This window comes from Eubalaena glacialis, chromosome 1 (genome assembly GCF_028564815.1).
Source record: "Eubalaena glacialis isolate mEubGla1 chromosome 1, mEubGla1.1.hap2.+ XY, whole genome shotgun sequence".
In the NCBI taxonomy this organism is placed as follows: domain Eukaryota; kingdom Metazoa; phylum Chordata; class Mammalia; order Artiodactyla; family Balaenidae; genus Eubalaena; species Eubalaena glacialis.
In genome coordinates, this window is record NC_083716.1 from 29,398,682 (window position 1) to 29,424,419 (window position 25,738).

The 25,738-nt window shown below is 41.7% G+C and overlaps 1 protein-coding gene and 1 long non-coding RNA gene across 4 annotated transcripts in view; one reads left to right on the forward strand and one right to left on the reverse strand.

Annotated features, from left to right (window-relative positions):
* Positions 1 to 20,533, reverse strand: part of LOC133094061 (uncharacterized) — a 42,069-nt gene extending 21,536 nt beyond the window's left edge. For all 3 annotated transcript variants that reach the window (XR_009701355.1, XR_009701354.1, XR_009701353.1), the window contains exons 1-3: positions 20,465 to 20,533; positions 10,167 to 10,240; positions 3,560 to 3,880 (exon numbers count right to left, since the gene is read on the reverse strand). This is a non-coding gene — a long non-coding RNA (uncharacterized LOC133094061). The remainder of the gene's footprint in view (positions 1 to 3,559; positions 3,881 to 10,166; positions 10,241 to 20,464) is intronic.
* A 257-nt stretch (positions 20,534 to 20,790) lies between these two features.
* Positions 20,791 to 25,738, forward strand: part of GOT1 (glutamic-oxaloacetic transaminase 1) — a 28,626-nt gene continuing 23,678 nt past the window's right edge. Inside the window, exon 1 of the mRNA XM_061208066.1 lies at positions 20,791 to 21,000. Coding sequence (XP_061064049.1) covers positions 20,883 to 21,000 — 118 coding nt within the window. The 5' untranslated portion in view covers positions 20,791 to 20,882. The remainder of the gene's footprint in view (positions 21,001 to 25,738) is intronic.

Consider the following 25,738-nt stretch of genomic DNA (forward strand, 5'->3'; position numbering starts at 1 on the left):
TTCTTTCCAAGAACCTCTGTCTATGCCCTATTTATATTTGCAACCAGGTCTGGCAATATCAGTAGAGAGGAAAGACTTTTGTCCTCTCAGAACACGGGAATAGTCTACATCAGCAGCCATTTTTTTCAATGTTGGGTGCATCAGTGTGTGGGTTGCATAGAATATTTTAAAATCATATTTGCTTTCAAGCAATGACAGCTTTATAAACAGAATGGACATGAACAGACGAGTCTAATTCAGTTATAACTAAAGCTAAGGCAATTCCAAAACTACTTTATTGTATAAAATATTGTTCAGAATTTGTATATTGGGTTTGAGCTTCTTTTATTTTTAATACAGATTTTATTATAGTTATATTCGTTGGGGAAAAAATACCAAAGAGAGACTGGTTGATTTTTAGTCAGGGTTCTGGTAAAAGTGTGTTTTCCCTAATTGTCTGAACTTTTCTCCATTTCCATAACTAGAAAGATGGGATTTGTATGGATTTTAGGGCCACGCACATCTGGGGCTCAATCTTCATTCTACCACTTAAAATTGTGGGAGCTTGTGTATGTGACTTAACTCTCTGAGTCTCCACTTCCTTCTATGTGACTGATAGCACTTATCCCAGAAGCCACTGTGGGTTTCAAACAAGGTATTTGAAAAGCACATGGAATAAGTTTGCCTAATGTTAGGTATATAGACACTCAGTAAATGTTAGTTTCCTTCTCTCACTCTGTGTGTGTGTGTGTTTGGTGAAAAGAGGAGGAAGATTTGATGAGTATGAATTGGACGACTGGTCCAGAAATAAAGGATCAGTATACAATCAAACAAACAAACACACAAAAAATCAAACACAAAACAGAAAGGAACAGAGGTGAGAAATGGAAAAAAGAAGTTTAGAAAAACACTATCAACAGTAAATATTTACTAAGAACTTCCTATTTATATGTTTAGGTCCTCCAATGTATGGGACTCAAGGATATTCTTGTCCTCAAAGAGCCTACAACACTTTTGAGGAGACAAGATTTATTCATTTGTAAAAGAGATAATTAAAATGCAAAGGAGTTGCTACTCTTGGAGTTGAGAGGAGAAAGCAACCTCTGTATTTATGGTATCTTTGGAGACCAGACAGAAATTCAGTCGTGCTATGGGAGACAAGGGAAGACGAGAAAATCTTGAAATGCCCAGCCATTTGAGTCTGATGACAAAGGCTAGGAATATTCTTACAAAGGGAGACCACTGGTTTTGTTAAAACTGCAGTGGTGAAAATGATCGTGGTACTCTTTGTAACAACAGAAAATCCCCAAACAAACCTAAATGGGGCCTGGTAGTCTCACAGCCTTTATGCTAAGGGGGAGGGGGTGGGTGGGCAGGCTGAAGACGTCCAGTGCATACTCCTGGTTTCCTTATTCAGCCTGAGAGATGCTGATACCCCTTGTTGAGTTACTTATCTAGATTCTCTTTAAGCTCTGTCTCTTTCTTTCCCCAGCAGATCCCTGGAGAGATGCCCTTTCAACCTCCATCTCTACTAAATGCCTTTTGGATCCCAGCAGTGGAGCCCATTGGGTGGCTGGATTGACTCAGAGCAAACTATTACTGAGGCCTGTTAGCGTTGGTGAAAAGAACTCTAGCCAAATCCTCCAGGTTAGAAGAGAAATGACAGCTCTTCCCAGAAGTATTCCCGTGACAAAGCACAGCAACCTTCCTACAAAGGGTTAATCCTCCCCCCTCCCCTGCCCCCCAACTTGCTGCCAGAGATCAGCTAATCTGATAATTATGGCAACAAACACAGTTTAGACAAACAAGACCTGACCCTGAGGGTTTGGAATGAAAACATTTACTCTCTCCCTCCCCAGAGAGACTGTGCCTGGAGCATACACACAGAGAGACACTGGGAAAATACCCTTGTGCGGGAGCTACAGGGTGAAAACATCTGTGTTCCTGAGCTGCTTAAGAAGATAAAGTTAATGGGGAGAAGGAAGGGGGTGGGGGAGGTGGGAGGAGTGGGGAATGGTACAGTCGGAGGCTGTGCACGTTTGGAGCAGATGGAAAATGTACCCAGAACTGGAGATGTAAGCCAATTGTAATTGATTTTACAACAGAGGCAGAGTGAGAGGAGAGGTACAGAGGAGTCTCAATGAGGCAGAATTCCAGTGAAAAACCTGGACTGTGGCTAGAGGAGGAGAAACATCTTAAACCCCCAAAGTAGGACTTATTCCTGAGAGCTGGAAGGGAAGATTATTCCAAGTAGTCCATGATTCTAAGTGAATTTTAGTATCTGCCTGCCAGGCAGTGAGGCTCACAATCTAACTTGGCTGGTCATCCTTCTCTCACCCCTAGTTTTGCTTCTAAACTGAGCAACATGGGACTTCCCTGGTGGCGCAGTGGTTAAGAATCCTCCTGCCAATGCAAGGGACACGGGTTTGAGCCCTGGTCAGGGAAGATCCCACATGCCGTGGAGCAACTAAGCCCGTGCACCACAACTACTGAGCCTGCGCTCTAGAGCCCGCGTGCCACAACTACTCAAGCTCACGAGCCTAGAGCCCGTGCTCCGCGACAAGAGAAGCCACCTCAATGAGAAGCCCGCGCACCGCAACGAAGAGTAGACCCCGCTCGCAGCAACTAGAGAAAGCCCGCATGCAGCAACGAAGACCCAACACAGCCAAAAATAAATAAATATAAATAAATAAATAAACTGAGCAACATGCCCTTTCCCCCTTGCTGTCTGCCTCAAAACTTGTCAAGCTACTTTTCCCCTTTCTGCATCTAAAATGCTGCTTCCTAGAAGAAAACTTTCTGGGTTGCTTAAACTGGAGATTCTGACCTTGGCTTGCTTTAACTTGGAATTCCAACAGTTTCTCCTTTCCAACTACCCTCAAGTTTTGCCCCACGTACCCATGAGCCTAATGTCTTCCTAGAGCCAAATGTCATTTCTTTTTTGCACATGGCTGGTGGTATATCAGCTGGTAAACACTCCTTGCCCCTTAAAACTCTCCAAAGGATCTCTAGGCATCCAAATCCTTGGGGATTTGCAGATCATATATATGGATTACCCCAAGCTAAGAGGAGCAACTACTATGATTGATGATAGGATCAAGGTTTAAAATGAATTCCATAAGGTGAAAGATGGTCTAAAATCAATAAGAGAGGATGTGCCAGGAATGTGAAGCACTGCATTTAGGTCCAATAATCAATTTACGAGCATAGGACGGAAAGACCTACAAAACAACAGTTTATGTAAAAACAAAATAAAACAAACCATTTTTTTGGTCAACAACTGGTTCAATATGAGATAAAAATGAACCTATCTGCTTAAAGAGTGAATACAATCATGGTAGGTGTTAATAAAAGTATTGTGATCACATTAACATTTTACTGTATTCTTAGCAAGGGAAGGGTAGAACTGAACAAATCTTTTTTTTTTTTTTTTTTTTTTTTTTAAGTCTAACTGTCAGCTGACCAAGCAGAGTCCAGGAGGCTATGCAGATCAATTTTCCTTTGTTTGTGCTTTAATTTAATTTCAGATTCAAGTGCCCTATTGCAATCTACACAGGGTCCACCTTGGCAATCATCATACCTTGTTCAGCTGGTTCCACTTGCCCCTGTGTTTTGAATCCCATGCAGGCCCATTTACTTGTTCCTCTGCCAGTCTGTTGGAGAATCGGAGATTCCTCTACTCCTCAAGGAAAGATACTTCTTTCCAAATAGTCCAGTCTTCTCACTGTTCTTCACACACCCCATGGTCGTTTGTTAATTTGTTCATTCATTCATAAATCCATCGACCATCCACTATGTGCCAGGCACTGTACCAGGAACTGGGATTCAACAGTGATAAGAAACGGTCCTTGCCTTCATCAAGCTTATGTTCTCAGGGGGGTAAGCAGATCCTAAACAAAAACTAAGAAAATTTCAGATAATAAAAAGGTATGAAAATTTACCCCGTACTTGAAAAGCCTTCCAACTTCTGCCTAAAATTCTCCGAAAGTTACCTCCTGCTTCCTAACTCAGCTCAAGTTCCACCTTCCCCTTGGAGGGGCAGAGAACTCCTCCAGCTTTCTCCTCCCTGAACTTTTGGTGCCCAAGGGCTTGTAACACATAATTAATACTCAACTGCCCTCCAATTGTTTCCCTTACACTAATTTTGCCTCCCAGTAGACTGTAGGAGCCAGAAAACTCTTTGAAGTTATAGGCTATGCCTTCAGTTTAAACATATTCAGTCAATCTTTATCTATGATACTGTTAAAAAGGAAATGAGAAGCACAGTTTAAACATAACTTGAGGCTTTTAAGCTGATTCCCAGATAACAAGAGAACTTCTTCCAGTGTCTCCAAAATCCTCTAGAATAAGAATGTCAAGTCAGGATGGTAGTTTGTTTATTTGCTGAACATACCTCCTCCAAAGAGTCCTAGATTTTGTAAGGAGATCTTTAAAGCAACAAACATACCTTGAACTGAGTATTAGTGAGATTAGAGGGAACAGCAGGAGGGAAACAGCCAACAAGCTCAAAAAGGGAAGAAAGTTAAGGACAAACAATGGCAAATTCAGAAAAATGTTCGGTCCAAAATTGAGCCCAAACAACATTTTTTTGGGCCCCTCACACTCTGCAGAAGAAAAGCATCCTGAAAACAAAACAAAACAAACCTAGAAACAATACAAATGGCCATCAATCGAGGATTTGATTAAAGCAATAATGGCACCTTCATAAGGTGGACGGGTATGTGGCAAGAATGAAGTAGGTAAATCTACATACACTGATGTGAAGAGATGGCCACTTTGTAGTTTAAACAGAAAGTCTCAGAACAATACAGATAATATGATCCCTTTCATTAAAGAACGTACTTATATATGTGTAGAAAATGCATTTAAGGATATATACTAAATTGTTAACAATGGTTATTTCTGGGAATGGGTTATAGGCAGTGGGGTTGGGGAGACAGGGGAATTTAATAATTTATTTTTACTTTACAACTTCTGAACTGTTGTATATCCTGCACTTAATTATGGATACCCAGAGTGGTTCCTGGATTTGTACGTGCCCCTTGTGCCACATGGAAGGACTTCTGAAGAGAAATCCTAAGCATCTGCCAATGAACTGTGCATGGCTATGTCCTAGGGGGCATTCTTAGGTAGAAAGAGAGCATGTCCCAGCCAAAGATTTGGCAGGGCACACAAGGAGAGCCATGAGGAGGCCACTACAAGCATGTTTCATGAGTTTGCTTCCTTAATGCAACTCAAGGATGCACTGAACAAATTCCTTGACAAATTTGTTGTTGTTGTTATATAAATGAACCCCTGGAAGAACGTATAAATAACACTTTTACATCACCAGGCAGTAAGGGAAAACAATATTTAAGACATGTTGAGGTCAAGAATGTGGCTTTGGGATGATAGAGACATTTTGAATTCTAAGTTTGCCACTTACTAGCTTTGTGATCATAGGCAAATTATATCACCTCTCATTGTTTTCCTCCTCCTTCCTGTGAATCTTTTTTGGGGGGTCTCCTCCTTCTCTTTCCAGCCCTGAAATGCTGGTGTTCCTAAAGCTGCTGTCCAAGGCCCTCTTCTCCTTTCCTTGGGTGATATTATCTTCCTGTGGCTTTAGTGGCCACTGCGTGCCTGTGACATACAAGTCAACGGATCAGGCCAAATCTCTCTCCTTAGCTCCATGCTCTGCCTGATACCTTCTAACGGAACCCCATTTCCTGCATGCTAAAACCCTTTAACATGCTTTACATGGTCCTTCAAAATCTGGGGCTAGGTTACCTTTCTAATCTCATTGCTCACACATTCCCTCTTCCCTCTCTGCTCCAATCAGACCAAGCCATTTTTCATTTCTTCCACTAACCGTGTCCTGTGTTCCTTAAACTCTGGGCTTTTACAACTCTTTGGTCCTCCTGCTCTAGCCTACGTGTCTAGCACCCACCCCGGCGGTTTCCCAGTATTGCACTCCTCACACTGCATTGAATGACTTGTTTACACATTTGGATCACCCACCAGATCATAAGCCCCAGAAAACTGGGGTATTTGTCTTGTTTGTCACTGTATACTTAGAACATAACCCTCAGTACTAGCACTTGACAATCTAATTATAGACATTTGTTAAATAAAGCCCTATCATTATAACATGAGCGAGGTGATATAATCATTAAGAATTGGGCTCTGGGTTCAAACTTTAGGTCTACTGCTTAACAGCTGTGCAACTTTTGGCAAGTAATTAACTTATCTGTTCCTCAGTTTCCTCATCTGTTACCCCATCTATTAAAATGCTTCGAGGAAATGAAGCACTAAATGAAATAATTGTTTTCATTACAAAGCAAGTGCTCAATAAATATCAGATAGTTTAACGCTTAGAAAATGCTTAGAACAGTACCTGGCACATAGTAAGAACGTAATAAATATTAGTTATTATTATCACTATAATTTTTTGTAATGATAAAAATAATCTCTAATTAGTTTTAAAAGTTTAGATTTCTGTGTATAGATTTTCTTAAACCAGAGCATATTTGTGCTTAGTAAGTCAGGTAGTCTAGTAGCTTTTCCCCTCTAGGAAAGTATTTGAATACTTCAGTGGAAAGTTATTAGGGGCAGTAAGAGAGCAAGGAAGGAGAATCATCTGTGTTTAGTGTTAATAGTGTTTTAGATTTCAGTTGTTGCAAAACAGTGATTGGACTTTAATGTTTCTATGATTGTTGCTTTTCTTCCGATGGCAGTTCTCAAACTTGGGTGTGCATCAGCATCATCTGATAGCTTGTTAAACTACCGATCAACTGCCTCTATTTCTAGGTGGTTCTGGGACGGGGCCTAGGTCCGTGGACTTTTACCAAGATCCCCTGGTGATTCTGATGCAAAATGAGGTTTAAGAACCTCTGAGCCGATAAAAAGCAATTGGTTAAAACCAACAACCACTATGTCCAGGTGGCAGCATCGGGCTCAGCAGGACTCTGTTGGAGTTGCCTTCTGGAAAGGGCTCTGAGAGATTGGTGTCTGGGAGATGCCTCTGCTGCGAGGGACTATTGTTACGGCCAGGAGAATCCTAAAGACAAAAGGCTTCACCTCCAACAGGAACAGCTGCTGAGGACCCACTCTGGGCTTGTTGGGGGAGGCGAAGAGGAGCTCCGCCAAGAGGTGTGCTGGAAGCACCATTAGAAGCCCTTGCTGGAGGCGCTACCCTGTAGCAGCAGTGAGAATCACCTAGAGAGTTTGTTAAAATGCAGATTCCTTGGTCCTACTCCAGACCTACTGAATTGGGATATGCATTTTAAACAAGCTTCACAGATTTGTCTGAGGCATGTTAAAGTCAGAGAACCATTGACAGAAGCTTGGGCTGATCCCAGTGCATCGCAGCCTCTGCCAGCTGGAGAGGTGTTTTTGTTTGGTTTTGTCATACTCCCCTTCCCAGCAGTCGGCACGGAACCTAGACTGACTTCTCAGATCTTAGATGGTCACCAGCCCTCAAAGACCAGGGAGGGTGTAACCCGGAAAAGACTTTTGTAAATCAAAGCATAACTTTCTTTGAGTTATTAGATGTTATGCCCTTTTCTGAGGACAACTAGAGTAGGCATTTGGTTTTCAGGAACTGTCTGGTTAAAATGATTTTCTTTCGAGAGAAATCTCAATTGTGGTAGGTGGGCCTTGTCTGGATTCCTCCTGTAGGGTCCTGCGAGGGAGACAGGGCTGTCCTGGTACACTTGGCTCCAGTGAGTGAGGTGTTTTGAAGGTGACATCTATTCTCCTTATCTGTCAAAGATAGACGAGCAGGGACTTGGTTGCCGCGGGGGATGTTACCGCCTTGGTTTTCCCATCAAACTCTGTCAGGCTTTGTAACTTGAAGGAATGAAAGAGGGAGCGGGAGAGGGACAGTTTCTAACGAGCTGTCAGCAGGGTCCCACCAGCCTGCCTCAGCCCTAACTTTGTTCCAATGCTATTACGGTAAAAATCCTTGAGTTTCTCTCAGACAAAGAGAAGTGGCCTGGGGCTGAGAGGCACAGATTCATAAGCAATTTCCCTCATTATACACTTCCAGTTCTTAATCACCATTTCAAAGAGGAAGAGCTATCAGAGCAGACTTTGAGAATTTTGCCCTAGACAGGATGCACAGCCCTCATACTGTAGCTTAATCAGTGTGCTTTTCTCAGCTGCTTACAATGGGGGAGACCTGGCTCTCAGCATGGCTGAGCTGTAGGAGACCTTTTGTCCCTAGTGATTTTTAGGCCTGGGACAAGGGAGAATTTACAAAGTGCTAACGTAGAGATCTTTCCAGAAGTGGGATCTGCTCGCACGGATGAGATATCCAAGGAACCAGAGAGGTTGTTAGAGACAACGCCAAGTGTAACATCGGGGGTGTGGGGGGAATGTATCTGGAAAAGTCAGAGTAACACAATTCCAGTAATCCCAGAATCGAAAAGCGACAGGTTTAATAACAAAAACCTTGGTGCCCTAGCAGTTTTTGTTTGGCATAGGAATTATAGATTTATGTTTTGTCAGCCACTCTGCTATTTATTATAAAATTATGCATTCAAGATTATAATATTAAAATAATAATTAGCTTAAATAGTCTGTAATCCAGGATTACAGATGGTATGACAACCAATAGCCCTGGAATGCACTTAGAATAGCTACACGAGTAGTGCATGGATACATTCTTGTAAAATATTTAGAAGTTTACACAGCAAAAAGTCCCTTTCCCTCCCATTCCCCTTCCCAGAGGTAACCACTGTCAACAGTTCAGTAAGTATACTTCAGTCATCTTTCTGAACATTTACATACACATGTATGTATATGTGCACACTCATCTTTTCGCATAAATGAGATCATATATATTGCTATGTAACTTTAAAAAAACCTGAATAGTATATATATCTTGGAGATATTTTCACAGCAGTACGTATGAGTCTTCCTCATTCATTTTCACATTAGCACAGTACTGCATTATAGGGATGTGCCCTACTTAGGGAATCACTCATTAACTGGTGGACATTAAAATTGTTTCCAATATGTTTGCTATTACTAACTTTTAAAAATGATGTATACCCATGCTGCGCTCCAGACCCACTGATTCAGAATATTTGCGAGTAGGGCTTAGGCTTTGGATTTTTTCAGAAAAAAACTGGAAAATTCTAATGTGAGGCAAGGATTGAGAATCATGATCTACACATTAAACAAAATAAAACAGAACTCTAGAGCATTTTAAGATAGTACAATCAATTATTATGAAGCAATCAGAGACAGTCAAATAGTCACTGATTAATTTTTAATCATTTACTCTGAAAACACCTTGAGTAAATCAAGTTATCCAAGTGAAAATAAATATGATATTTAATAGCTGCATGGCATTTTTATCTTTGGAAATGCTTTCCTTTTTAAATCTCAGCATCTTCAATTCAAAGCTGTGAGCAAGGTGGGCCAGGAATGACCTTGTCTATTTTACAGTCCTGGAAGCTGATGGGGGTAAAATGATGCTTCTCAATTTAAATATGCTTAGGAAAAATCTGGGAATCTTCTTAAAATGCAGATTCCAACTTAGTAGGTCAGAGGTGGGGCCTGAGATTTTGTATTTCTAACAAGCATGAAGGTGACTCTGATGCTGTTGATCTGAGGACCACACTCATTAGTAAGCACCTGGATTAAAGGTAGTGAGCTAAATACAATGGAGAACTCAATTCAATAGAAGAAACTGGGTGTCATTGAAATGATGGACACTTAGCATGACGAAGAAAGGAGTGAAAGGAGAAGGGAATATAGGGTGGAGAAGGATGGACGGCAAAGAAGCTCTTCCTCTACATCAGCTAAACAAGGATGCCTTTCATCTTGGAATCCCATGCCCTAAACAGGGCCACATCCTGAATATGGCACTAAAAGCATTCCAAGCCTATTGGCTGTCATACCGTCTGTAATCCTGGAGCTTGCCCAATACTATTTCTTGTCTCTGTAACTTTCCCTTCTGGGGGATCCTGATGGTAGCCCATGGGTCCTGTAGTGCTCATCCCACTGCCTTTCACCTTGTTTACAACCCACTCCTTCCTGGGGGAACCAGAGGCTCCAATTCTGAACTTGACTTGTCTCTGCGCACCATTTACTCTCTTGGTTCAGTGGTATTCCAGAGGAGACTTTGCAGCCCAGCACTGGCTGTTATCGCCGTCAGACATGGAGGAGACACCATAAGTCTCTTGGCGATATCCACTCACCCACTATGACAGTTCCATCTTCTTTGGGCAGTGCCTGTCATCAGTTTTCCTCTCACTCTTTAGAGATTCCTGTCCTGTGTAGGATAAGAATAATAAACATATAAGTACACGTTTCTGATTCTCCCTTCTCTTGATATCTGTTTTTATTTAATTAATAAAGATCTATGTGATTCAGAATAAATTTTTTACTTGCTTTACATTTCTCAACTGAATCACAAAGATAAAGATACTTGTATCTTACTAACAGAAACTAGATTTTTTTAAATGCTGTTTTTGTGTCTTTATCATTTGGAACAAAAGAGCTAGAAGCACTAATAAGATAATAAAGGTATTATTTTAATGGGCCATTTTCTCTTGAAAACATTGGCTGCCAGAACAGATTCCAGAAATTTAAGATTAATATGTGCAAGCTGTAGGGTCTAAGAGGTGCTGCTGGGGTGGGAATTAGAAGGGGAATGCTATCCACGCTGGAGGGAACATTCTGAGGGGAAAGAACTGGCCTCAACTAGATGAATTCCCCTTATTAATATGCTTTCACGTTCCTTTTCCATGAAAGGACAAACAGCACTTACCATGGCTGTAATTTTAGTAATTTTATTTCTGCATTGCTTTTATTGTCTGTCTCCCCCATTAGATTAGAGAATTCGTGAGGACAGGGACTTCGTCTTTTTGTTCACCATGTTATCTTTTTTTTTTTTGGCCACACCGTGCGGCTGTGGATCTTAGTTCCCCGACCAGGGATTGAACCCAGGCCATGTCAGTGAAAGTTCCGAGTCCTAACCACTGGACCACCAGGGAAGTCCCTCACCATGTTATCTTTAGCACCCAGTGCAATGCCTGACACAAGAAGATGGTCAATAAATATTGATAAAATGAATGAAGTGAATGGAAAAAATCATGAAGAAAATTATGAAGAAAAAGAAACAGTGGTGTTATGTTACGAGATGGAGTTTTAATGTAACTAAGGTTAAAACTATAATTAAAACTAAAAAATAAAAGGCTCTCAAGACTACAAAGCTGATAAATGGAATATTGCCTGCCATATCAGTAAACAAAAGATGTCACAGTCATCAGCAATTGCAGCCACAGCCGGTGGTGAGCTGGTGAGCCCTGAGGAAACTCAGGAAGGAAAAGTGTACCTGCCATCTAGCAGCCATCAGACTGCAGCTACTCCCTATGGTGAGCCGTGAGGAAACTCAGGATGAGAAAACACAGGATACTGGCCCCAGTTAGCTGAAATACATATCAAAGGAATGATTTCAGTGAGCCCAGACTCTTGCATCTTCCCATACATAGAAAAGCAATAAATTCCTTGAGATTTCTAGTTTTCTTTAATTAACAGTAATCATTTGTTCCTACTACCTGCCCTTTGTCGCAAAACTCCTATATATCCTAGCTCCCCCCTCGCCTCCTCAGAGCATTTCTCTCAGGGTTACTTGAGATGCTGCCTCCTGGGCTTGAAGTCCTAAAAATTCCCACCAAATAAAACATAACTCTCAACTTTTAGGTTGTGAATATTTTTTCAGTCGACAAAGCTTAGCTACGGAAGAAGGATTCCTGATTGGAAAAGTTGGAGACCCATTGCTTTAGTCATGTGGAAAATTAAAACTCACACCTTATCCCTTTAAATAATTTTGACATTGTTAGGTCATTTTTCTTTGTAAGCCCTATGCCTCTTCCATTTCTAGAGCAGGATGTTTCTCTGTTCGGAACTTGGAACTCCTGTATGGAAATTAATATGATGTCAGAAAGCAAATACAGTGATTTCATCACAGAACAAGGACCTCCTGTGGTCTTTTTAAACTCAAGTAATGAACCAGTAATACATTTTAAATGTTTTTTAAAATATGCTCTACCTTAAGGAGAAGTTGTGGGATTAAATTTTGGTATGCATTAATATAAAATATTCTGAGGTCCCTGGAATAAAAGCACAATATAATACCTAAAACCAGAACATCTCATTCATTCTTTCACTCAATAAACTTTTATGACACCAGAGGCCATATGGCACAGCGGAGCAGGGACCCTGAAGATAGGCTGTCTAAAGTCATATCCTCGCCATTTTATGGTTGTGCCATTTTGGGCAAATTGTTCCAGTGCTTTTTGCCTCAATTGCCTCATCTGTTAAATGGAATAATAAGACAACCTACTTCCATTGTTATTGTAATTTGAGTTAGTTTTTATTGAGCACTTAGAACAGTACCTGCCATATAGTGAGCACTATGTACATGGTTTTAAGTAAACAAACTCCTGTAATGTGCCAAGCAGGTACAAAGCACCAACAGGCTTCCAGGAAATTAGTGAGCTAGTATCTACTGAACACTTGCTATGTATCAAGCACTAATCTGTAGGCAGTTTTGTATCAATTTTTATGACAACTCTGCTGGAGATATCATCCTCCTTCATTCCTTCAGCCAATATTTGTTGAGTGTTCACTAGATGTCAGGAGCTGTTTTTGGTCCTGAGACACAATGTCTTGGGATTTATGTTTTAAAAAATTACTATTTTACTAACAAGTGATTTTCAATAGCTCCCTCGATTTCCAGATCAGCTCAAAACTGTAGTGTGTCACATTAATCTTTATTAAAACATATTCTCATAACTTCTGAAGTTTTAAATTACTACATTTCTAGAGCTTTGTAGAACTATTTTCCTCCCTCTGTCTGTTCTACTTAATTATCAGTGTTAGAGACTATCTTAATTTTGTATTCTTGTGAAGTCTCCTTCAAATCTGTTATTTTTTCAATAAAAACTTGATTTTTTAGGTTATAAAATAACACCTTTGTTGGAAAGTATGTCATTGTTTATTTTTCTATTAAAGCAATGCTGCAATGCATAGTTGTATATGACTGTCTCTCTTTGTAAACTTGTATAAACGTCTTTAGGATAGATTCCTAAGAGGAGAAATTGCTTGGTGAAACGGTATAGGCATTTTAATTTTGACTGATATTGCCAAAATGCATTCTAAGAAAAGGGTTTATCGATTGACACTCTCACCAATAGTGCACGAAAGTGCCTACCCCACCCTGCACTCTCAACGACACTATTTTATCCATATTTATAAATATTTTTGTCAGTCTGATGGGCAAAAGTGGATTAATTGGTGTGGTTTCAATTTTATAATGAGTATGATTTTTGGTCCATTTATTGGCCATTTGTATTTATTCTTTCCTGATTGATGTCTCTATATCCTTAATTCATTTTTATATCAATACAATGAAGCGCTGAGTATCTAATAGATGTGACTGATAAGCAGGCTGCAAATATTTTTTCCAAGTCATCATATTTTAATTTATGGTGTCTATCGTCAATGCTTTTCTTTACGGCTTCTGAGATTGTGTCGTGATTGGGAAAGTCTATTCCACCCCAGTACTGTTTCAAAAATCTCTACCATCTTCCCTATTTTGTTTGCAGTTTAAATATTTAAATTTCAAAAAATTGCTACAGTGAGAGCAATAATGATTAAAAATAGTACTTAATTTTCAGTAATTAACAGAAGTCACATATTCTGGAAATCAAATAATAATAGAGTTTCTTTTAACGTGATAGTTTTCTTCACATAAATGTTTAATTATATGCTAGACATAAATGACCTGTGAAAGCATTTTGTAGAGGCGCCTCTCTTTTCTGGCATATATTCCCATGTTTATAGAAAATGGCGAGAAAATGGTTAGAGAGAGACCAGGACAGAACCTCTCTGAGGGGAATGAGAATTTAAAACAGAGTAGAAGTCTTTCGATTACCTTGTTCTACACATCCTTATCCACAGAGTGAAAGTCCTATATTTTTTTCCTGTTTTTGCCCAATCAACAAAGATGTGCTTTGGAAAGCAGGTGATTTGGAAGATAGTTATTAAGAATTAATTCTGGATGAAAAAGTTATAGAGATCTGTTGTATACAATGTGCATGTAGCTAAATCTACTGTACTATACACTTTAAAATGGTTAAGATGGTAAATTTTATGTTATATGATTTTTACCATAATTAAATAAAAAGAGTTAATTCTGCATTAGTATGTTTTAAATCAATCAACATATATTTGAGTATCTATTATGTACCAAATATCTTGTTGCGGTGCAGGATACCGGGAAATATAATTGGTGGTTTCAGTTCTCAAGGAACTAAGAAGCTATCAAGTTGGAGAAAAAAGTTAAGTATGCATGAAAATGTACAATCTCAGGCAATGTAATGATACCAAATGAGGAGAAGAGACACAAATTCTTATAGGAGTTTAGAAAAAGCAGGAATCTGACTACAGTGATAGAAATATTTGTTAGGTACTTAAAGGGCTTTCAAAGCACTTTAACATATATTTTCCAAATTGACCCTTTTACCAGATCTAGGAGACATTATCTCCGTTTAACAGATGAGGAAACAAAGGCTCAGAGGTTGTAATTTTTCCAAGTTCACACGGCAGAACTGGGAACTAGACTCAGTGTCTTCCAGTTCTTACTCCTAGTGGGATTTATTTAAGTTGGCACTGAAGATTTGCTGCCGGAAAGTTTTGAGGGTTACAGCAGAATCCAAATGTGCCAGGGACACTATGGTTATGTATTTGCTAGAATTATGATTATTCTCTCCTCGCTGTCATCCTGCCAAAGAGCATCAAGTAACTTTTAATACAAAATAAGGGATTATTATTTTCTTGCTAGTTACTGCATAGAGAAACTCAAGTCAAACTGCAATCGAATGAGGATTAACATGCAAGACTTTAATTTCACCGCTATATACACATAGCCATTTAGCCAACTGCAGTCCCATGACAGACATTCCTTACCCATCATGTCTGACATCATTCTTTAAAGTCATAATACATATGGTACAGTTAAGACAGGTCTGATCTGACCCAGGTGTGACAGAAAGGAAAACTAACACAGACAGCAGAATAAAGTCAGTGAATTCAAATTTAAAAGCAGTTATCAGGGCTAAGACCATATGACTTACACACATTTTAAAAACCACATCCTGCTAGTTCAGTGGACTGACTTCTCCCCAGAAAGTGCAGAGGAGCATGAGGTCTGTTCATACAATAACCCTATCTGATTGCCCAGGGTCAAGCTACTGTTTATCTCTGCCAGACACAACCCATATCCTGAACAGAGCCCATATCCTAAAACCTGCGTTTTTCACCAATTACTTCAGGGCAATACAGGCTCTGACGTTCTTTCTACATAATCACCTAAACAAGAAAAATACTCTAATTTTTTGTTTTTTAAGTATTAGGTAAAAGTAAATGCACAGACACAGTGGTCAAGAGCTTTGCTTTTCATTTTCCTTCTCGCGAGTGCTCAACATTTTGCAAAAGAAGGGCAGTGCTGCCCTCTACTGCAGGATGTTGGAATGTTCACAATACACTTCTACATCCTCGCACCACCCCGCACCCCACCCCAGCCGCGTCGGGTAGAGGAAGACAATCTATTACAAGGTTTTACACTACCCCTTTAGGAGTTGTTTAAAAGAAATGTGTTCTTGGAAAATACATTGAATTTGTTTCCTTCATTATCTCTTCATCTACCTTCCTCTTGTATCAAAGCATAGGACTTTTAGGACATGACCTAACAACAAAAAAAAGGATATTACAACTTGGGGGGAAGAAAGCTTAAGACATTGCTCTAGAGGTAAGAGGCTGTGTTTTGATGCATTTAGGGAGAAACGGGGCAAGGGGAGGAAACTTTCTTCTGACTTTAAGGTCTGTAGCCTTCTGGTCTTCTGTCATTTGGAGCGTTCTCATTAGCTTTTAGCTAGGGTGATCTATTTCCTTCTCTCTGTTTCTTTGACTGGAGATGACAGTCACCTGGGCATGTTAAGAGAGTAGTGGAATAGGGTTTCTAAAACACTCTCTACTCTTCAGAAAAAGATAATATAGAAATACAGCGCTTCCCTGGCGGCGCAGTGGTTAAGGATCCGCCTGCCAATGCAGGGGACACGGGTTCGAGCCTTGGTCCGGGAAGATCCCACATGCCGCGGAGCAACTAAGCCCGCGCGCCACAACTACTGAGCCTGCGCTCTAGAGCCCGTGAGCCACAACTACTGAGCCCGTGAGCCACAATTACTGAAGCCCACGTGGCTAGAGTCTGTGCTCTGCAACAAGAGAAGCCACCGCAATGAGAAGCCTACGCACTGCAACGAAGAGTAGCCCCCGCTGGCCACAACTAGAGAAAAGCCCTCGCGCAGCAATGAAGACCCCACGCAGCCAAAAATAAATAAATAAATTAAAAAAAAATACAAAGGGCTATTATTAATATAGCTACATTTTAATTAATTATTAAATGTCGTGTTACCTTTAAATTGCTTTGAGATTTTACAGATCTCTACAAAGACTTCTTGAAGGGTTGAAGAAATTAAGAATTATGTTCTCTGTTTTCCTTTCCATTAAAAAAATTTCAGAGTACATGCCCTGAAGAGGCCACGGCAGACAGACTTTAAAGATAGTCTAACCATTACCCTACAGCTACCCAGTGACTAAACTGTAATCTTCATGATAATAATTTCTACAACTGCGTTAAATGCGTGTGTGTGTGTGTGTGTGTGTGTATCAACACCAAGAAAAAAATCTTTTTTCCCCCAATTTACAGATAAGAATACTAAAACTCAGACATATTAATTTACTCAAACTTTCAAAACTAGTAAGAGGCAAAACTAGAATTTGATTTCAGAATTTGATTGAAAGCCTATGCATTGTTCTACTATGCAGCTGATCAATGAACAAACTAAACAAATCTCAAAGGCACATGCTTGTAAACAACATCTGTGATGATGACAATGATGATAGTTAACATACTGAGTACTTACTAAGTGTCCAGTACAATTCAAAGCATTTTAGAGTCAATCATTTGATAACATTAAATCATTTAATCCTCACAGCAACCCCATGAGGTAGAAATATTATCTGCACGTTATAAGTAATGAAACTGAAGTATACAAAGGAAATCTAGTCCCAGAGGCCACGCTTTTAACCATTATGCTACACTGCTTCTTAAGTAAAGTACAAAAATTATATAGCACAACAATTTCTAAATGGTGCCCTGGAACTTAGTTACATTAATAAGTAGATAAAACCCATCCATAGTTGTCAGTCCTGTTGATATCTCTGTTATACAAAGGCCTCAGCAGCTTTAAAAAAAGTTCTGCCCATGTAGGTGCCTAGTTTAGAACTAACATTAGACCTTGTCCACCACAGGCCTCACTAGACATGCCCTTCTATGAAATAGGAATCAGCAAGAGACCTTCACTTGGTCCAATCCATGTGTGCAGGTGGGGAGACAAGTCATACATAAGGGAGGGAGGAGAGAACTGAGGGAAGAGATGCAAGGGGAGATGGTTCCACCAAGGCACAGCCAGGAAACAAGCCAGTTAAGCTGAAGGGAGTGGTTGATAAGCGATCACTTTCCTTAGCAAGAGTAAACTCAATACAGTCAGAAGCCAGCACCAGCTTAGGGGCTCTACACTTACTTTCTTGCCCACGATTTGGTCACACGGTGACTATCAAACAGATCTCCTCTAACAGCTTTTTTTTTTTTTAAATTTTATTGGAGTATAGTTGATTTACAATGTTGTGTTACTTTCAGTTGTACAGCAAAGTGACAGCTTTGGTTTTTAAAGAAACTTTTGTTCAGTGCACAACTCAGCTTCTAAATAATATCCTACCCTTAGTGACAGCATATACCCAAATATAACCATTCCAAAGCGCTTAGTGCTTAAGTGCAAAGTGTGATAAACTCCTCCCTCCCTTGTGGCTAAGCGTAGACCTTCTGGGTATCAGCAGCAAGATTAAGTACAGTAAGCAGGTGTGGATTTGCTTAGAGGTCCATGCAGTGCCCCCTACTGCCCTGGCCTGCCTCTTATGCTATGCAGCAGGGCTGCCTAGCCCCAAAGGCTTCAGATTTCCAAGCGAGTATATTCTAAAGGAATTCATTCCCGATCAAGCTGTTGCTATGTGGTTCCTACTTCCTCCCTTCCAATTCTTTTGGAAAAAAAAAAAAAAAAAGGCAGAAGGGAGATGGTAGGGACAGACAGTTGTAATGAAGTCAGGAGCCAGGGGAATACCTGCCCCTTTTCCTTCTGATCCTTACTGCCCTTTCCCTGGACACTCACTTTACCTGGCTGCCTACTAGTCTGGGCAATGTTTGCCTCTCAAGAATCTTTTGCTTGAATTATCCATTCAGCAGGGAGGCTGTCTTGCATCCATTCTAAGTCAAAGTGTTAAAATTAGTGATGGCCTGGAAAGCATTTTGTTTACTTCAATACAGGCATTTTGCTTAGAGGGGCAGGCTGCAGGGCTCAAGATAGAAGGGTACTGAACTTAAAGTAATCTCCAAGAAACATATTCCCGAGGAAAAAGGTTTGAGACTTGCATCCCACATAATATGCAATCCCTTCCCCCAACACCCAGTAACTGTTTGCCCCTTTCTAAAATTCAGAACAGGGGCTTCCCTGGTGGCGCAGTGGTTGAGAATCTGCCTGCTAATGCAGGGGACACGGGTTCGAGCCCTGGTCTGGGAAGATCCCACATGCCGCGGAGCAACTAGGCCCGTGAGCCACAACTACTGAGCCTGCGTGTCTGGAGCCTGTGCTCCGCAACAAGACAGGCCACAATAGTGAGAGGCCCGCGCACCGCGATGAAGAGTGGCCCCCGCTTGCCACAACTAGAGAAAGCCCTCGCACAGAAACGAAGACCCAACACAGCCAAAAATAAATAAATAAATAAATAAAATTCAGAACAGATAATTATGGGGACATGAAGAAAAACTGCATATGGTACTTTCTTTGCCCCTATCAGCACTGACTTGGTTATGGGGCTGCTTAGGTTGCCAATAAATATTTATTTGGACTTAGCTAAGTTGATAATGTTTAGGTAATTTAGGGTTGTTTTTCCCCCAGGGAATGACGTAAGGAGTGACCATGACATTGTCGGCTAACGCTGTGAAGATCATACTTTTAAATCAAACTTTGATAAGGCTGGGCTATACAACATCTCACTCAGCAGTTGCCCTTTGCCTCTGCTTATGGAAGCACCGAAAGTTCATTGTCATTTCACCTTCACTGTTGAACTCACAGTCTTAGAGGAAAGTGTTGTTAATGAAACACTGTTGACAGTTATCTTTAAAACCAGAGGCTAATTTTCTGAAAAGAAGCAAATGATACAAAGGTTGGCAGGTGTCGCACAAAGGACTTTTGGCTTATGTTTGTTACTTTGAATGAAAGATTCATTTTGAGATTTGTCATATTATCCAATAAATAGAGGGTAAGGTAATGCTTTTTTCTGAACCAACAGAACTGACTCCTCCTGCCACCATTTATTGAATACTTACTAAGTGCAAGAAACTAAGGGAGACTAATACAGGGTTAAGATCTCTAGCCCAAAGAAGTTTACCATCTACAAGGGGTGTGCAGATGTGCAATGATGACAATAGTTAACATTTAGGGAGTGCTTACGATATGCAACTAAACACTTCATATGTATTAACTCACAGAATCCCCACGACCCTAAGAAAAGTATTATTATCTCCACTTTATGAAGCAGGAACAGGGAGGTTAAGTAACTTGCCTAGACCTGACCAAGTTAGTAAGTGGTAGCACTAGAATCTAAATCTAGGTAGTCTGGCTCCAGAACTAGGTTCTCAACTGGGCATTTTGGGCATTTTCTACAATTGTAATATTGCGAACAAGGGACAGAAGCACAGGAAAGAGAGAGGGATTTTAACCAGAGTGAGGGTAAAGGCAAAGCTTTAGGGAGGAGGCATTTGCTCTGGATCTTGAAGGTCAACAGATGGAGAGAGGGTCTGGGGAGGAAGGAACAGCCTGACTAAAAGAAGAGACAGTCTGAATACCAGCCAGCTGACGACAGCAAGATCTGGCTGAGTGCCTGCGTGGGAGAAAAGCTGGAGGGGGAGGTCGCGCCCAGATCGTAAGGTCTGTGAGGACCAAGCTCTCTCGGTAAGGAAAGGGGAGCAAAAGCTTCAAACTGTAAGAGTGGCAGAAAGGAATTCCTGGACACTTCCTCTTTTAGTAGGATGGCCCCCTGTCTGAAACCAAGGCAGGTGGCCCACCCACATTTCTCTCAGGGGGAAACAGCCGGCCGAGATGGTCAAGGTCGTCCGCGCGGGCTCCGGAGCCGCACATCCTGGCCGAGGACTCACGACCCGTGCGCAGAGCCGGATTTGGCTGCCAGCCCGAGCCGGGCCAGACTGGGTCAGGAACGTGCGCACTCCCGGGCCTGGCAGGGAGAACACCAGCTCCGCGGGTACCGGAAGGCCGGTCCTCCAGCTACCTCCCGCCAGCTACCTCCCACCAGCTACCTCCCGCTTGTCTCCGGGCGCCTGAAGCTCGAGGAAGCTGCCTCCTGCGAACGCCGCTCGGCTCCTCCCCTCAGCGGCCCAAGGATCAACGGCTTCAGCGATAGGAGCACGCTCTGCCAATCAACTCTATCCCCGCCCCGTCCCAGCCGGCGTACGTTGCATTGGTTGCATTATTACCGGCCTCCGATAAGATTCTCTTCTTGGATTGGCTAATACCATCTTGTCCCTTTTGCGTCATAAGCTCGCGATTGGTTAACCGCGTTGCCAAGTTCCGGACGCGGCTCGACCATTGGAGGCCGCGGGCCCGCCCCTGCCGGCTAGGTGAAGGTGAGAGTCTCCTCCAGTCGCCGCGGTTGGACCGGATCGAGCGGCTTCAAACGCAGAGTGGAAGCTTTCGGCCGACTCCAGCTTCCTAGCTATGGCGCCTCCATCAGTCTTTGCCGAGGTTCCTCAGGCCCAGCCGGTCCTTGTCTTTAAGCTCACTGCTGACTTCCGGGAGGATCCGGACCCCCGCAAGGTCAACCTGGGAGTGGGAGGTAAGGATGCAGTGCCCAAGAGTGTGAGCAGCCTGGGAGTGGAGCGGGCCTAACCCTGGCTGTGGGGACCGTAGGAGATGCCCAGGCCCAGCTTAGCTCCGTCGGAGTGGAGGCAAGATCCACGAGGCTTAGTTCAACCTGCCCATTTTACAGATGGGCATATGGAGTCCCTGCAAAAGGGAGATGTATCAGTGTACACACAGAAAAGGTGTAGCAGTCAGGGTACAAACTCAGTTTTTCCGATTCCGCGTTGTGTGTTCGTTATACTGCATCCTTTCGCCTCTTAAGAAATGGGGCGGCCAGGGATTGAAAGGAGAGGGATAAAAATAGGAAGCCTTATAGGCTTGGAGTCCTGGCTGCTGGGGAATGGAAAAAGGAGAACTCTTAGCCCTAGGGAGCTCTGGTCTGGGTCGGTAAATGAGTAACTACCAGGTATCAATCAGGTACTTTACCAAGCCTCGTGCGGGGAAGACTGAGTCTTGGTTTTGGCCCCAAGGAGATTAAAATCAGCAGGTGTTAAGTGATGTAATAGAGATCTAAAATGCTTCTGAGACAGGTTAATGCTCCCTGGGGATCTGGGAAGAATGTTCTGGCTCTCACAGATGTGGTGGGAATGGGTAGAGATGGTGGAAAAGAGAGGAAAGAGTGTGGACAGTAGAAGCTAACTTTCCACACATCCTTGTCATCATTTCTTGCTTGTATTTCTTGGACAGCTCAGAGCATGGGCCTCAGTTTTTCCTACTGCCAAGAAAAAGATTTGGACTGAAATGCCTCTGAAATTCCTTTAACTTTTATCTTAATCGTCTCTGGTGAATTTGTTATTTCTGTCACTGTCATTTGGATGTTTGAAGCCACACCAACACTTACTCAACCACATAGAAAGATGAGCCAGGGAGAAGAGAATGAATAGGACAATGTTCTGTGCTAGGGAACAGACTTAGAACAGAAGGACTAGAAATTTTTGAAAGAGAAAATTGAACTGTTTTGTAGCAGAGAAGCAGTGGCGAGAAGGAGGTGCAGAATCAGGTGTCCCACAGTGACTGTGTCTGTACATAGGACCTGTTAAAGTCTTCACCAAGGAATATGGAGGAGGGGTGAGGAAAAAGCCATTAAAAAGTGATGGTTTGTTGAACCTGGGTAATGGGTACATGGGCATCCGTTATATTATTCTCACAACTTTTGTGTATGTTTGAAATTTTCCATAATAAAGCATAAAAAAGTCAATTTAGAATACATAGTTTCACCCACAGAGGGAAAGTGATGTTTTTAGCAGGCAGCAAAGTGGAAGTCATATTGAAAGATTGCCTTGAATTGAATTGGAATGAGCACTATTCAAGATCTTAATTTAAAACCAATCCAAAACCTCCGAGTATTTCTTTAGGGCTGGATATATATCGTGAAGAACTAGTATTGATATTAATCCAAATACATGTTTTTAAAACCTTAGGTTTCATTGGCTCAATTACCTTTGAACTATCTGACAGGATTTTGGTGAGGATTAAATGCATTTAAAGTGCTTATAACAGTCTCTGGCACATAAGTAGGAGTTATGTAAGTATTAGCTGTTACTGTAGTTGTTTTGGCATTTCTTTGCATAAAAGATATTGAATAAAAATTTTCAGCTCAAGAACTGCAAAATGAAATAATTTCTGACATTGGTTCAGATATAAATTGCTCATGCATAGAAAAAGCACCCTGCCAGCCGAGGCCAGAAGTGATTGGCTCAGAAACATATTCTGCAGCCCAGATGGTAGTCAATTCAACTGTGAAAGTGCCTTTGTCATGTTTTCCTGGAACCGAGGAATTCTTTCTCTTTACTACAAGCAAATGATTTATGCAGTTGATCGCATTTAGTGCTTAGGATGACTCTGGAGGATTGTTTATTACTATTACTGTTTTAGAGGTAAGAAAGCTGAAGCCCAGATTGATGAAGCATTTTGGTCGAGGTCACATGGCTGTAGGTGGTGGAGCTGGGATTCCAGGCCACATTTCGCAGGTCCCTTGGTCTCTGCCCCCTTCTCTATTGGGCACCTTCAGGTGGTCCACAGGGAACCAGTGTACGGTAGTGGAACAGCCAGGAGACCTGGGTACAGGCCCAGGCCTGCGGTCCAGTGACGTGACCTTAGGAGTGTTATTTAACATCCCCGGACCCAGTCTGTTAAATGAGGAGCCAGACGGAATGACCTCTCTCTAAAATTATACTCTAAGATTCACTAGCATGTTACATGACTGTAGTATAGAATAATAATGTTACTGGCTTCATCAGATGACTGAGAATTAAATGAATAATTATGTGTGTGAAATGTGACATATAAATGAAAAGTATTGTATAAATGTTATTTTTGATGATCACTGTGACCCGTCTTTTTTGTGGATGGCAGGTGCTCAGATAAAGGTCTCATTAAAGTGTAGTAGAATAAGAAGTCTCTTTACGGCTTTCGTATGTCCTAGCTCTATTTATACACATCCCGAAGTATATCCTTTGTGAAGGAAATGTATTGATAATTAATCTCTGACTTTGGTGAAGATGTGCTTTTTTTTTTTCTAAGTTAAGATAAAGCCTAATGGAAGTTAACCAACTCAAGTTCTAATGATGTTGGACATTTAGAACAAACTGCAACTATAATCTCATTAGCTCATTCCTACTTGCAGATAGTTTCCCCAGAGATTTTCTTCTTGCTGTGACTATTTGCATAATTTCCATATAGTTAAACAGAGCAGAGCATCCCATTTTTCACTGTTAAATATGATGCTCTTTGAGTTGACTGTTTTAGCACTTCTTAAAGTTTCAGACAAGTGACTTTAGGGGCAGGGGAGATATGAGTTCAGCCTGATGCACCCTGAAGCAAGACATTTCTACATAGACTCCAGTCCGTTCATCATGTAAACTTAGCTTTCTTTTGTTCCAGGTAGACTGTGCTTGCTTTCATATTTGTTGTTGTTTTTAATGTGGGTTCTTAGCATCTTCAAATAAAGTTGTGGGAGAGACGTGCTGTATCAGGTGTTTCTGAGTACCCCTGGTCCTTTCCGCAGGACCCTAGTTGGAGAAGGGCCTTAAAGAGGCATATATGCATGGGCTGTGGGGTAGGGATGGATGGGGGAAGTGGAGATCTTAGGAGGAGGAGGAGGGTGATGGTTTGATCATCTAATTCTCCGTGTTCTTCTGGAAATCGAGACTCACCTGCAACCTGTGTGACTCCTCTAAAAGAGCTGGTCCTCAGGGAGAAGGGTGTGTGGAGCTGAGGGGCATGCTGGTAGGTAGAAAGGCCCCTTGCACAGTCAGTCCTCTGGGGCCTGCTGGCTTCAGGCTTTCCCTAGACATCTCTTGCTCTTTAGAAAAAGCACAGGGATCCATGAACTTAATAGTATGACAGCCTAGCTCTTACAGTTCTTGTGATCTTGGGCAAACTTTTCTGGCCTCAGTTTGCAGATCCCGAAAATAGAGATCATAATATCTATTTTGTGAGTTGTTATAAGAATTAAATGAAAGTAAAAAAAATGTGAAGTATTTAGCACAGTGCCCTGTATGTAGTAAGTATTCAGTAACTCCTTGTTTTTACTATGGCTTCAGCCACCGTCCCTGTCTATAATTATAAAATCTTTCTTTCCATCCTGGACTTCTTCCCTGGATGCCAGACCCATATTCGCTACAGTTTGCTGGACACGTTGTACAACCACCTCAAATTCATCGTGTTTAAAACAATGCATGGATTCCACCCTGCCCTCAATCTTTTCTTTTTTTCTTCTGCTTTGCTCTGTATCTTGGTTGCCCCCTCCCCCGCCCCACCCCCACTAGTCTTTATCCAGACTGGAGAGAGACTTTGGAGGTTGTCGGTGACCCTTTCATCAGTCCCATGTATATTTATTTGGTCATTAGGTTCTGTCTTTTTTACCTCATACATTTATTTTGAATGTCTCCCCTTTTGTTTATCCCCGCTGCCGCTGCCGTGATTCAAGACTTCATTATTTCCTTCGTGGATTATTGCAGCAGCCTCCTGACTTCACTGTCTGCTTCTGTCCTCCTTCCAGTTTATTTTCCATCATGTCACTCAAATGATTCTGTTAAAATGTACAGCTGTCCCTGTCCCTGTCTTGCTTAAATGCTTTCAGTGGTTTCCCCATTGAGACAAAGTTCCTTAGAAGAGACCCCAAGACTCCCTGAGCCATTCCTTGCTGTTTCTCCATGGATCTTACATCCGAGCCATGAAAATGCAGATCCTCAAAACCCTCATCTCTCCAAGCCTCTGGGGCCTTGCACAAGTGTTCCCTCTGTCTGGAAAGCCCTTTTTCCTGTCTTTTAAACTCTTATTCATCTTTCATACTTCATCTTCCCTGATCACTTACAGGAGAACTAAGGACTCTGTGCTCTATGTTTCCTGGAGGGAGGCCAAGACAGTATCTTGTTTTATCTTACCCATCTCTGTGTAGCTATTTCTAGCCAATACCTGGTTCATGGTAGATTCAATAAGTAGCCATCAAATGAGTGAGAGAATGAAAGAATGAATGAGAAACTCATGGGTCCAACAAAATGGGAATAAAACCCCTCTGGGAGAGCAGGAATAGTGGTTGTTGGTAATGCTTAACCTCATTGCTCCAAACGCCCAAGAGTAACTGCAGTTCTGCTTCAGTAGGGCAGTGAGACAAGGCATTGGGAATAAATCTAGAACTGAATCTGGGGGAAACTGGGCAGTGAAGAAGGAAGCAGAGGTGTGAATTGGCCGGTTTCTCTTTTGTCACA